This window comes from Mesoplodon mirus, assembly GCF_964341445.2.
Source record: "Mesoplodon mirus genome assembly, chromosome: 19".
Lineage (NCBI taxonomy): Eukaryota > Metazoa > Chordata > Mammalia > Artiodactyla > Ziphiidae > Mesoplodon > Mesoplodon mirus.
Window position 1 is genome coordinate 18,798,014 of NC_138995.1, and position 15,118 is coordinate 18,813,131.

Sequence of the window (15,118 nt, forward strand, 5' to 3'; positions counted from 1 at the left end):
TTTCTCAGCAGAAACTCTACAAACCAGAAGGGACTGGCATGATATACTTAAAGTGATGAAAGGGAAAAACCTACAACCAAGATTACTCTACCCAGCAAGGATCTCATTCAGATTCGATGGAGAAATCAAAAGCTTTACAGACAAGCAAAAGATAACAGAATTCAGCACCACCAAACCAGCTCTAAACAAATGCTGAAGGAACTTCTCTAAGTGGGAAACACAAGAGAAGAAAAGGACCTACAAAAACAAACCCAAAATAATTAAGAAAATGGTCATAGGAACATACATATCGATAATTACCTTAAACGTGAATGGATTAAATGCTCCAACCAAAAGACACAGGCTTGCTGAATGGATACAAAAACAAGACCCATCTATATGCTGTCTACAAGAGACCCACTTCAGACCTAGGGACACATTCAGACTGAAAGTGAGGGGATGGAAAAAGATATTCCATGCAAATGGAAATCAAAAGAAAGCCGGAGTAGCAATACTCATATCAGATAAAACAGACTTTAAAATAAAGAATGTTACAAGAGACAAGCAAGGACACTACATAATTATCAAGGGATCAATCCAAGAAGAAGATATAACAATTATAAATATATATGCACCCAACATAGGAGCACCTCAAGGCACTGCTACATAAGGCAACTGCTAACAGCTATAAAAGAGGAAATTGACAGTAACACAATAATAGTGGCAGACTTTAACAACTCACTTACACCAATGGACAGATCATCCAAAATGAAAATAAATAAAGAAAGAGAAGCTTTATATGACACAATAGACCAGATAGATTTCATTGATATTTATAGGACATTCCACCCAAAACAGCAGATTACACTTTCTTCTCAAGTGCGCACAGAACATTCTCCAGGATAGATCACATCTTGGGTCACAAATCAAGCGTCAGTAAATTTAAGAAACTTGAAATCATATCAAGCATCTTTTCTGACCACGACGCTATGAGATTAGAAATGAATGACAGGGAAAAAAACATAAAAAACACAAACACATGGAGGCTAAACAATACGTTACTAAATAACCAAGAGATCACTGAAGAAATCAAAGAGGAAATCAAAAAATACCTAGAGACAAATGACAATGAAAACACGATGATCCAAAACCTATGGGATGCAGCAAAAGCAGTTCTAAGAGGGAAGTTTATAGCTATACAAGCCTACCTCAAGAAACAAGAAAAATCTCAAATAAGCAATCTAAACTTACACCTAAAGGAACTAGAGAAAGAAGAACAAACAAAACCCAAAGTTAGCAGAAGGAAAGAAATCATAAAGATCAGAGTAGAAATAAATGAAATAGAAACAAAGAAAACAAGAGCAAAGATCAATAAAACTACAAGCTGGTTCTTTGGGTACATAAACAAAATCGATAAACCGTTAGCCAGACTCATCAAGAAAAAGAGGGAGAGGGCTCAAATCAATAAAATTAGAAATGAAAAAGGAGAAGTTTCAATGGACACCGCAGAAATACAAACCATCCTAAGAGACTACTACAAGCAACTCTATGCCAATAAAATGGACAACCTGGAAGAAATGGACAAATTCTTAGAAAGGTATAACCTTCTAAGACTGAACCAGGAAGAAATAGAAAATATGAACAAACCAATCACAAGTAATGAAATTGAAACTGTGATGAAAAATCTTCCAACAAACAGATGTCCAGGACCAGATGGCCTCACAGGTGAATTCTATCAAACATTTAGAGAAGAGCTAACACCCATCCTTCTCAAACTCTTCCAAAGAATTGCAGAGGAAGGAACACTCCCAAACTCATTCTATGAGGCCACCATCACCCTCATACCAAAACCAGACAAAGATACTACAAAAAAAGAAAATTAAAGACCAATATCACTGATGAATATAGATGCAAAAATCCTCAACAAAATACTAGCAAACAGAATCCAACAACACATTAAAAGGATCACAAACCATGATCAAGTGGGATTGATCCCAGGGATGCAAGGATTCTTCAATATACGTAAATCAATCAATGTGATACATCATATTAACAAACTGAAGAATAAAAACCATATGATCATCTCAATAGATGCAGAAAAAGCTTTTGACAAAATTTAACACCCATTTATAAAAATTCTCCAGAAAGCAGGCATAGAGGGAACCTACCTCAACCTAATAAAGGCCATATACAACAAACCCACAGCAAACATCATTCTCAATGGTGAAAGACTGAAAGCATTTCCTCAAAGATCAGGAACAAGACAAGGATGTCCACTCTCACCACTATTATTCAGCATAGTTTTGGAAGTCCTAGCCACAGCAATCAGAGAAGAAAAAGAAATAAAAGGAATACAGATTGGAAAAGAAGAAGTAAAACTGTCACTGTTTGCAGATGACATTATACTATACATAGAGAATCCTAAAGATGCCACCAGAAAACTACTAGAGCTAATCAATAAATTTGGTAAAGTTTCAGGATACAAAATTAATGCACAGAAATCTCTTGCATTCCTATACACTAATGATGAAAAATTTGAAAGAGAAATTAAGGAAACACTCCATTTACCATTGTAACAAAAAGAATAAAATACCTAGGAATAAACCTACCTAGGGAGACAAAAGACCTGTATGTAGAAAACTATAAGACACTGATGAAAGAAATTAAAGATGATACCAACAGATGGAGAGATATATACCATGTTCTTGGATTCGAAGAATCAATACTGTGAAAATGACTATACTACCCAAAGCAATCTACAGATTCAATGCAATCCCTATCAAATTACCAATGGCATTTTTTATGGAACTAGAACAAAAAATCTTAAAATTTGTATGGAGACACAAAAGACCCCGAATAGCCAAAGCAGTCTTGAGGGAAAAAAACGGAGCGGGAGGAATAAGACTCCCTGACTTCAGACTATACTACAAAGCTACAGTAATCAAGACAATAGGGTACTGGCACAAAAACAGAAACATAGATCAATGGAACAAGATAGAAAGTCTAGAGATAAACCCACGCACTTATGGTCAACTCATCTATGACAAAGGAGGCAAGGATATACAATGGAAAAAAGACAGTCTCTTCAATAAGTGGTGCTGGGAAAACTGGACAGCTACGTGTAAAAGAATGAAATTAGAACACTCCCTAACACCATAAACAAAAATAAACTCAAAATGGATTCGAGACCTAAATGTAAGACCGGACACTATAAAACTCTTAGAGGAAAACACAGGAAAAACACTCTTTGATATAAATCACAGCAAGATCTTTTTTGATCCACCTCCTAGAGTAATGGAAATAAAAACAAAAATAAGCAAATGGAACCTAATGAAACTTCAAAGCTTTTGCAGAGCAAAGGAAACTATAAACAAGACGAAAAGACAACCCTCAGAATGGGAGAAAATATTTGCAAACGAATCAATGGACAAAGGATTCATTTCCAAAATATATAAACAGCTCGTGAAGCTCAATATTCAAAAAACAAACAACCCAATCCAAAAATAGGCAGAAGACCTAAATAGACATTTCTCCAAAGAAGACATACAGATGGCCAAGAAGCACATGAAAAGCTGCTCAATATCACTGATTATTAGAGAAATGCAAATCAAAACTACAATGAGCTATCTCCTCACACCAGTTAGAATGGGCATCATCAGAAAATCTACAAACAACAAATGCTGGAGAGGGTGTGGAGAAAAGGGAACACTCTTGCATTGTTGGTGGGAATGTAAATTGATACAGCCACTATGGAGAACAGTATGGAGGTTCCTTAAAAAACTAAAAATAGAATTACCATATGACCCAGGAATCCCACTACTGGGCATATACCCAGAGAAAACCATAATTCAAAAAGATGCATGCACCCCAACGTTCATTGCAGCACTATTTACAACAGCCAGGACATGGAAGCAACCTAAATGCCCATCAACAGAGAAATGGATAAAGCAGATGTGTTACATATATACAATGGAATATTACTCAGCCATAAAAAGGAACGAAATTGGGTCATTTGTAGAGACGTGGATGGATCTAGAGACTGTCATACAGAGTGAAGTAAGTCAGAATGAGAAAAACAAATATTGTATATTAACGCATGTATGTGGAACCTAGAAAAATGGTACAGATGAACCAGTTTGTGGGGCAGAAATTGAGACACAGATGTAGAGAACAAACGTATGGACACCAAGGGGGGAAGTGGCGGGGTGGTGGTGGTGGTGGTGTGATGAATTGGGCGATTGGGATTGACATGTATACACTGATGTGTATAAAATTGATGACTAACAAGGACCTGCTATATAAAAAAATAAAATAAAATTTAAAAATTATAAAAAAAAAATTCTCAGAATAGTGTAGAAATCTTACAAATATTCTTCTTAGTTCCTGGAGAGGGGCCACCTCTGCTGGTGGAAAAAATGTGGTCTCAGAAGTGGGCATGCACAAATAGAGTGTTCCATACAAAGCATAGAGTTCTGCAAGTGTGGTAGAGTATGTACAATCAGGAATGTTTCATTTTCAATTTGGCATGACCTGCTCTCATCATATAATGCTTATTTTCCTCTTGATATTAGAAAAAGAAAAAGAACTTCTGGATAAAGACAATGAAATGAAGTAGTATCACAATCTTCTTCCCCTAATACCTAACAAAATAAACAAAATGTATATGTGTGGGGGGTAGGAAACAGCCAAAAATCTACCTGTAATAACCAAACAAAGAACACCTTTGAGCTATAAACTTCAAAAGGGCAAGGGGGTGGTGAGGACTGTGAAACAGAAGACTCTGATGCAGTGTGGCAGAGCTGCTAACCAATCCATACCTTCACTCACCAGGAATGGTAATAGGAAAAGTGAGCAAATAAAATTAAAGAGTAAATTAATGGAATAAAAGTAATAAAGTGCGAAAATAAAATAGCAGAGAATGCTAACTAATTTGTAGCAAAGTAGATCAAAGTTCTAAGTAGGCAACTCTGAGGCAAGTCAAGGAAAAACTCTCAAAGAAAAGATCCTACATTCTGCTCCAGGGCCTTTGGCAGAGGCAAAAAAGGTCAGGAGTGCTTACATCTTCCAGAACTCTGCGTTGTACAAGAGGAACAAGCAAAGCTCATGAAAATATGATACATACTAAAATACTGGGAGTGGGCCACATACATGATATTGTTCACTTTCTTGAGCCAAACCCAACAAGGCCTATCCTAAACTAATTCTCTACCTCTTTACCCCAACTGCCTCAGGTTATAGACCAAAGCTCTCAAACAAAATGGGAGGAAAACACAAGGCAATTAGGCAACCATAATATACATGGTTTGTTTTTGTTTTTATTTAAGGAAAAAAGTAAGAAATTATGCAAAAGACAGTTGAAAATACAACAAAAATGAAAACAAAACCTCCCCTCAACATACACACACAGGAAACAGAACCCAGAAATTGACTGCTGGTGAATGCTCCACACTAAAAGATTCAAGAATATAAGTTCAATAAATCATGAGACCAAATATAATGATAAAATATCAAATGAGTGGAAAGTGGAGCCAAGGAACCAATTTAAAATTCAAAACACAAAACACAATCGCAGGGGGCTTCCCTGGTGGCTCAGTGGTTAAGAATCCGCCTGCCAATGCAGGGGACACAGGTTCAAGCCCTGGTCTGGGAAGATCCCACATGCCGTGGAGCAACTAAGCCTGTGGGCCACAACTACTGAGCCTGTGCTCTAGAGCCCGCAAGCCACAACTACAGAAGCCCACATGCATAGAGCCCATGCTCCACAAGAAGAGAAGCCAATAAGAAGCCTGCGCACCGCAACGAAGAGCAGCCCCCACTTGCCGCAACTAGAGAAAGCCCACGGGCAGCAATGAAGACCCAATGCAGCCAAAAATAAATAAATAAATAGATTTACTGAAAAAAAAAAAAAAGACATTAAAGTATCCCAAGAAAAGAACATAGATATGGAGGACAGACAAAGAAGTCAACATCTGAATAGTAACTGGAGCCTCTGAAGTAAAGACAAAACATATGTAACAGGAAATATATAGATACATAAAGTAGAAAATTTTTCTTGCAGGAAGGAAGAATCTCAATTTGAAAGGGAGCATCATAGGTAGTGGGGAAGACTGAAAAAGAAACATCAACCTCCAGACATACTCTGGTTAAGTAAATAATTTCAAATATAATGAATGATATAATTTCTAAAGAAACAAGTTAGAAAAAAAAAAAAATAGGGCTTCCCTGGTGGCGCAGTGGTTGAGAATCTGCCTGCCAATGCGGGGGACACGGGTTCGGGCCCTGGTCTGGGAGGATCCCGCATGCCGTGGAGTGACTAAGCCCGTGAGCCACAACTACTGAGCCTGCGTGTCTGGAGCCTGTGCTCCGCAACAGGACAGGCCGCGACAGTGAGAGGCCCGCACACCTCGATGAGGAGTGGCCCCCGCTTGCCACAACTGGAGAAAGCCCTCGCACAGAAACCAAGACCCAACACAGCCAAAAATAAATAAGTAAATAAATTTATAGATCCTCAAATTAAAAAAAAAAATAATAATAAGTCACTCACAAGGAGAATATAAAACATTGATAATATTCAAAGCATTAGTCTCCCCTTAAGCAGGGAGCCCTGGCAGTGGAAGCACCGAGTCCTAACCACCAGGCTGCCAGGGAATTCCCCCGCCCCAGCCCCACTTTTTTTTGGCAGGGAATCAGTTTTTAATTAAAGGAATACTATGGAAACAAATCACTTGTACTCCCAAAAGATTTTGTTCATTTAACACTTGTAAATAACTTCTTTCAAAAGGCAAAGATACAAGAAATGGGGAATTCCCTGGCAGTCCAGTGGTTAGGACTCTGTGCTTTCACTGCCAGAGTCTGGGTTCAATCCCTGGTCCGGGAACTAAGACCTCACAAGCTGCTTGGTGCAGCCATTTATAAACAAAGGTGTGGGGCGGGGGGCTTCTCTGGTGGTCCAGGGGTAAAGAATCCACCTTACAATGCAGGAGACTCTGGTTCGATCCCTGGTCAGGGAACTAAGATTCCACATGTCATGGGGCAACTAAGCCCGTGTGCCACAACTACTGAGCTCGCACGCCTCAACTAGAGCCCGCATGTGGCAAACTACAGGGCCCACGAGCTCTGGAACCCACGCGCCACAACTACAGAGCTGAAGCGCCCTGCAGCCTGAGCGTCACAACTAGAGAAGAGAAAACCCGCATGCCACAGCTAGAGAAGCCATGAAGAGCCCACCTGCTGCAACAAATGATCCTGCATGCCTCAACGAAGATCCCGCATGCTACAACTAAGACACAACGCAGCCAAAAGTAAACAAATAAAATAAAATAAATAAATAATAAACATTTAAAAATAAATTTTAAAAATTTTTGAAAAAGAAAAGAAAAAAAGATACAAGAAATGAAGCAAAGAAACCTCCTAAATTAAGCTGTCATTAAGAGCAAACTGTAACTCTGATAATAAAGGGTAAAATTCCTATGTTGAGTTTTCCTGACCGTTTTTTTCTTTCAGTTTTATTGAGCTATAATTGACATACAGCACTGTAAATTTAAGGTATACAGCATAATTACTTGATTTACACATATTGCAAACTGATTACCATGATAAATTTAATTAACATCCATGACTTCATACAGTTATATGGGGGAGGGGGTTTTCTTGTGATGAGAACTACTCTCTTAGCAACTTTCAAATATACAACAGTGTTAGCTACATTCACCATGCTGTACATTACATCCCCACTACTTACTTATCTTTTTTTTGTTTTGTTTTGTTTTTTGCGGTACACGGGCCTCTCACTGTTGTGGACTCTCCCGCTGCGGAGCACAGGCTCCAGACGCCCAGGCTCAGTGGCCATGGCTCATGGGCCCAGCCGCTCTGCGGCATGTGGGATCTTCCCAGACCGGGGCGCAAACCCATGTCCCCTGCATTGGCAGGCAGACTCTCAACCACTGCGCCACCAGGGAAGCCCCCATATAGTTTTATTTCTGTTTCATTTTTTAAATGTTTCTTTCAAGTAAAATTAAAGTTAATATTCAATTCTTATAAGTCAAAACTTACATATTATATTTTATATACTTTAATATTATAAAATTATAATAATTTCACTTTAGTTTTATTTTCTTCTAATAAATTCAAATAAAAATTAATTTAATTACAAAGATGTTCAACATAATCCTATTCTTAAAAAAAATCCATGCATTTTTCTAGCCATCCATCTAGTCTTCCACTAAACATACACATAGAGAATTATCTGGAATGTTAATCAAAGTTAACAACTGCTTATTTCTGAGGGGTTTAGATTTTAGGTATTTTATTGCTTTATTCTTTCTACTTTTCTGTATTATTTGGACTTTAAACAAGCATGTATTGTACTTATAAACATAACACAATTTTTTTCTTTTTTAAATCAGAAAAACAACTATTTGACCATTATAATCTTTCCCCAGAGTTTCACCAGCTGGAGAGTCAGTCCAGGAAGAATATCTTTTAGCCTAGCAAAAAAAAAAAAACCTCAATGCGGAAGTGCTGCTATATCAACAAGGACACAAAATCTCAATGTAAGCTTTCTAGGTTTGAAAATTTTCTCTCTTCGGGCTCAGCAGTACCTGACTGAATAAACTGTATCATTAACAGATGTATGGTATCTGCAGAAACACCCCCAAAATCTCATACCTTCACAACAGGATGTCCCCCAGTAGATGCTTTCACTGCTCCTCGGCTACCTTCAGTTTCATAATGGGCTCGATGATGAGTTTTAGGTTGCACTTCTATTTTCAGTTCATATTGTCCAAAATGAGTTGGTAAAGGCCAGTCTAGTGGAGGTAATGAAGACGTGCTATAAACAAAACACACAAAGATGCATTTCACCACACTAGTATTGTCAAGCAATGATTCAAATTACTTGAACCAACATTTCTTCCCATGATCATTGAAGCAAAGTATTCAAAAAATAAAATAAAATAAATAAAACTTCACTTAATAAGTTATAACACTGGATATGGTGGGTGTTTAAGAAATAATTCTTTAACCTGAAGAATAAAATCAATTTTATCTACTTTTTAGTTTCATATATATATTTTTTAAAAGGATAAATTCTAACATTTCATAAAACTGTAACTTTCTCAAGTATGTGTATATAACTACAAAAACAATCAAAATAATTTAAACAGCTTAAAAGGGAGAGGTTCATTTAGATATATTAGCATTGAAAATATGGCATTAGAAAAGAAACAACTTCTATGTCCACAGGTCAAATATTAATGGACCAAAACCTAGAATGATCTGTATTAGAAAGTAATATCTTCTTAATGATTGGTGAAATGGGACTTTAAAGGTCTCTTCTACCTTTGAAATGCTATCATGCCTACAGTAAATTCCTAAATCATTTCATTACTTCCTTGAATGTCCTCAGCCTAGCTTTACCAGCTACTCTGAAGCTCAAAGGTATTAATTTTTATTAGTCTGAAGCAACAACTCAACTTCATCAACCCTCAGCGAGTTTCTGCACTTGTTCAAGCAAACCCCTAAAAAGATTAAGATAATCTTCAGATGCAAAGTGATGGGCTCAAAGGAATCTTCAATACCATAATTCCATATTATATTTTTCTAAAGATCTAGATCCAGAAATAAACATTCATACCAACAAAAAACCATTTTTTAAAAAAGTAAACAGACCCAACTCCGTGTGGGGATTTAATACATTGTAAGTTGTCTTTTCTAATCAATTATAGACTAGATTGATTCTATAAATGGCATTGTGGTAACTGATAAGCCACTTAGAAAATAAAGTCATTACAATAGTCTTTACTCCAGTCCTTAGCCGGACTCAAGATTCAAAAAAAAAAAAAAAAAAAAAAAAAAATATATATATATATATATATATTCTACATATGTTACATATGTTACATACATATATTATAAAAATTATACATAAAAATTTTGTTAGAAACTTATGAAAGTTAGATTTTTTTATTTGTAGTTACTTTAGAGTGGGGTATGCTTTCAAATATAACATAAAATCCAAAAGCTGTGAAGGAAAAGACAAACTTGAATATATAAATTTAAAAATTCCTCTACAACAACAAAAAAAATCACAAACTTATAAAGTCAAAAGACAAAAAAAAAATTATGGAAAAGAACACTTGCTACAAATATAAAAAGCAAATTTCACTTGTTCTTAAAAATATAAAAAGCCTATTCCCAAGTGGTTTTATTAGTAATTTAATTCATACTATAATCAATCTTTTACAAGAAGCTTTTGTGGATAAGAAAATTCCTTCTAGGGATTCTTAAATGTAATTAATTTGTTATTATCTACAACTCATTATACACTTTAAAAATTATAACTTTAGCCTATCTAAAGACACTTTTAAGACTAAAAGGAAAATAAATGTGGACTTTGTCTGGAAGAAACTAAAGAAAAAAAAAAAGGAGGAGGAAGAAAAACAGTCAAATAATTCTATATAGATAATGTAGTTACATGCCACCAATAACACATAAACATGAAAAATGACCATCATCTATTTCCATCAACTCACCGAAATATAGGGGTGTGACCAGGCTTTGGTTTGCTCCAGGTAAAGGGTGAAGGAACTGAAAGAAATTGGTCACCAGATGAATCTTTCTTTAAAGGATACTGAGATCCAAGGCCATCATCTATTGAAGTTTCCCGGGATGGTGAAAGATTCCCTTGGTCATCTGAACAGAGCTCTAATTTTCCTGGTAGTACGGTAGCTTGATCTTCAGAAGTCTTCCTTGTTTTCAGAGGAATATCAGTCTCTACACAGTACTGAAATGGAAAAAGTGCAGGGCCAAGGCCTGATCCACCCTGGACAGAAGCATTGAGCCAGGTATCTTCTGTTACACTTCCCCTGGGGGAGTGACCAGGAGAAGGAACAGGTGAGTGATGAGGCGAAAGGGACCCAGCATAACAAACCTCAGCACTAGAGTGCCGCCGTTTCCCACAAGGGGAAGTAGGCCTTGATGAGGGTCCTGAGGCTGGCCTGGGGCTCAGCCAATTCTCATCAGTGACACTAGATCTAGGAGAGTGGCAAGGAGACTGCCTAGGTGACAAGGAGTGTCCAAGTCCATACTGTTGATTCCAGGACTCTTCTCCATGGCAGCCTCCTGGGGAGCCACCAGGAGAAGTCAGAGGGGATCCGAGAGTAAATCGGGCAGCAGCTTCATTCAACTCCGAATCCACATCATCATAAATATGTGAAAGAGATTCACAAGAAGACGCATCTGAGAACCAGCTCCTAGAAGAGATACTGCTGGCAGGACTAGGACTAAGGGAAGACTCCCGGTAGGATGGCTCAAGAGGAAGATAGAGATGATCTCTAGAAGGCCTTTCCAAATATTCCCTTTCTGGGTCATTTATGTGTAGGTCATCTTCATGAGCATCAATTTCTTGATGACAGTTAGGAGAGATGGATGTAATTTGAATACTTGGGCACTCAAAGGGTTTGGGACCACCTAATGGGCTGTATTTAGATTCAGGAATTTCACAAGTTCCTTCATAGTTTTTGTGAACTTGGAGCTGAAACGATGGTGACAAAACAGAAGAGTGAGACGGTAATCCATGATGTGGTAAGCAAAGTGGTGAGTTTAAAGTAGATGGAGGTGGATCTACATTAAAGATGTAAATGGATGCACAATCATCTGGCTCAAGATCTATGGGGGTTGGGGGGAGCAAAAAAGAAAAAAATTAACAAAACAAGAAATTAGAAATCTTAGATGTATAATTACTAGATGAGAACGTAAATAATAATAATCTTGAGAGGAAGAAAGTGGGACATAAAATGTACATTAGCTCCACTGAAGAGTGGTGTGTGTGTGTGTTTTAATGTATCTGATTATTTCTGCAGATATATATAATTATCACATATTTAATTTTTTCTTTTTCTGTATTTCTGTATTTTCTAAAATAAGAATCTGAAAAAAATAAATGCTTTTATAAAAGAAATAACCATATCCATAATTCTAAAACATATTCGCAGAATTATGTAATGATATGATCATATAAATTCAGCCTCATCTGGGGTCTGCAGGTTAAAATGGAGTAAAGGATAAAGCAGTCTTTGAAAGGTTTTTAATTATAAGTATACACACTAGTTTATTAATGCAAAGTATTACAGACTGAAATTCAGGAGACCTAGACACTAGCCTACCTCTGCCATTAGTTGTGAGCTTAGTCACATATTTTGACCTCTCCAAGGCCTCAGTTTCCTTGCAATGAAATTCAGGAAATGTTTATGATGAACAGAAAGAGTTCTTCCCTTCACAGTCACACCATCAAGAATTCATATCTTTGGTCATGGCAAACCAGGTTACAAAAGACACATGACCCCACTGGATCCTTTACCTCAAATAGAAAATAACTCAACAGGGCTTTTAACTATTGATTAATTGTTAAAGTAATCCTCATAAAGGCAGAACTTTTAAAATGTACCCCTTGCTAGAGTATTTAACACTAAACAAGTCCTGCCAAATTAGCTACTGAGAGCACCTGTAGCAATAAGGGTGTTTTTTGCAACTTCACTTTTTGGAAGGAACGATTATTTTCCATTTTCACAGAGGCAGAAGTAGTACTAACCCCTCATACAAGGTACTGGCTGAACACGTTCACTTTTTCCAAAGAGATCATCACTGGGAAACCAAAGACAAAACTGTTCATAGATACAACAAAGAGAAGCACAAATCTGTAGCCTCTTCTCAAAAGTACTCAAGTAGATCATATTTAATTACATAAGTACCAGTGGAAAATAACAAACACATGTCTTTAGACTCTTGGTGTTGTCATTAGCCAGCATCCTATAATTTAACTGCCTCCATAAGTCCTAGATTTTGGAGCTTTTAAGATGTTCTGTGGTTAGTGAATATACTCAGTAAAGAGTTCTTACATATATTAAAACAACAAAACAAAACTCCCTAGGTTTGAACCCTGGCTCTGCCTTTCCACCACTGTGTGAACATGGACAAGTTACTTAACCTGCTTGAACCTCAGTTTTCTGAGGCACTTTTTTCTATAAAACTGGAAGGCTGTGAGTAGAGTATTACCTGAAATGCACAGGACCATTTTAAGGCAAGCAACCTAATACAATGACTAATATTTAGCAAGAACCCAATACATATCTTATTTTTTTTAATTCTGAAATATTTCCTAATAAATTGAAACACCTTTCTAAGTATACCACTCACTCCACTCTCTCACCCCACTTACTGAATCAAGAGAAGAAGGAAATCAGAACGCCAAAGAAGAAAACCCATCTGTGACTTAGATAAAAAGCAGAAGGGGGCTTCCCTGGTGGCGTAGTGGAATCCACCTGCCAGTGCAGGGGACATGGGTTCAAGCCCTGGTCCGGGAAGATCCCACATGCCACAGAGCAACTAAGCCTGTGCACCACAGCTACTGAGCCTGCGCTCTAGAGAGCCCACGAGCCACAACTACTGAGCCCGCATGCTGCAACTACTGAAGCCTGCCTGCCTGGAGCTGGTGCTCCACAAGAGAAACCACTGCAATGAGAAGCCCGCGTACTGCAACGAAGAGTAGCTCCCGCTCACTGCAACTAGAGAAAGCCCACATGCAGCAACGAAGACCCCAAGACAGCCAAAAATAAAAACAAATGAATAAATTTATTGAAAAAAATAAAAAAGCTGAAGGGAAAAGCTATTAAAAATAAACAACAAGGACTTCACTGGTGGCACAGTGGTTAAGAATCTGCCTGCCAATGCAGGGGACACAGATTCGAGCCCTGGTCCGGGAAAATCCCACATGCCGCGGAGCAACCAAGCCCGTGAGCCACAACTACCAAGCCTGCGTGCTGCAACTACTGAAGCCCGCACGCCTAGAGCCAGTGCTCCGCAACAAGAGAAGCCATCGCAATGAGAAGCCCATGCACCACAATGAAGAGTAGAAAGCCCGTGGGCAACAAGGAAGACCCAACACAGCCAAAAATACATAAATAAGTAAATTTATTTTAAAAATAAATAAATAAACAACAAAATGAAGAGGTTTGGGGGAAAATGGGGAGTGACTGCTAATGGGTATTGGGTTTCTTTCTGGGGTGATGAAAATGTTGTAACAGTGACTGTGGTAATGGTTGCACTATTCTGTGAATAAACTAAAAACCACTAAATTGTAAACTCTAAATGGGTGAATTGTACGGTATGTAAATTATATCTCAATAAAGCTGTAATAAATATATAATGAACATTAATACGTATATTTTTCACAATTAAAAGATAAAACATTTGTTTCTTATCTGACTATAAGAAAATCATCAGAGAAATTGTAAACAAGTGCTGTCACCTCACATTTAACATTTTCATGTATGTCCTGGTCTACATGGGTATATATTTTATACAGTTGTGACCAGAACAGTTTTGGGTTTTTTTAAAAAACCTTTTATTAAAGGATAAGGTACATACACAAAAGTACACATATCGTAAGTATATAGTTTGGGTAAACTGTCACAAACATACACACCCTGTAATAGCTCCCTTTAAAAAAAGAACACGGGAGGAGGGATAAATTAGGAGTTTAGGATTAGCAGATACAAACTACTATATAAAAAGTAGATAAACAACAAGGTCCTACTGTATGGCACAGGAAGTTATATTCAATATCCTGTAATAAACTATAATGGAAAAGAATCTGAAAAAAAATATATATATATATATACACACACACACACACACACACACACACACACACATACATAAATACCTGAATCCCTTTGCTGTACACCAGAAACTAATACAACACTGTAAATCAACTATACTTCAAAAAAAAAAAAATCTCAGAAGTCCCCCTTTGGCTCCCTTCCAAGGTATTACCTCTCCCACAAAAGTAACCACTATACTGACTTCTAACATCCTAGATTTGTTTTGCCTATTTAACATACAACTTGGTCTTTCAATTTTTTCATATTATATTGGGCTTTATAAAGTTTCTAAACAATTTTCAAGGCCATATAAAATGTCAAAAGTCAATGATCACAGTTATTTCCTACTTTTTACTCTTATAAATAATGTAGCATTGAACATCTCTATACCTATAGCTTTTTATCTTCTTTTGAAGTAGCCTTCAAGGACAAATTAAGGGCAGAGTTACTAGATGACAGGGCACACACATTTTTAGCAC

General features: G+C 37.2%; 1 protein-coding gene across 1 annotated transcript in view; it reads right to left on the bottom strand.

The window, feature by feature from the left end:
* The window catches only part of NFATC3 (nuclear factor of activated T cells 3), a 130,799-nt gene that overhangs the window by 76,113 nt on the left and 39,568 nt on the right, over positions 1 to 15,118 (bottom strand). The window contains 2 exon segments of the mRNA XM_082607277.1: positions 8,647 to 8,809; positions 10,512 to 11,646. Of these exon segments, the coding sequence (XP_082463403.1) occupies positions 8,647 to 8,809; positions 10,512 to 11,646 (1,298 nt within the window).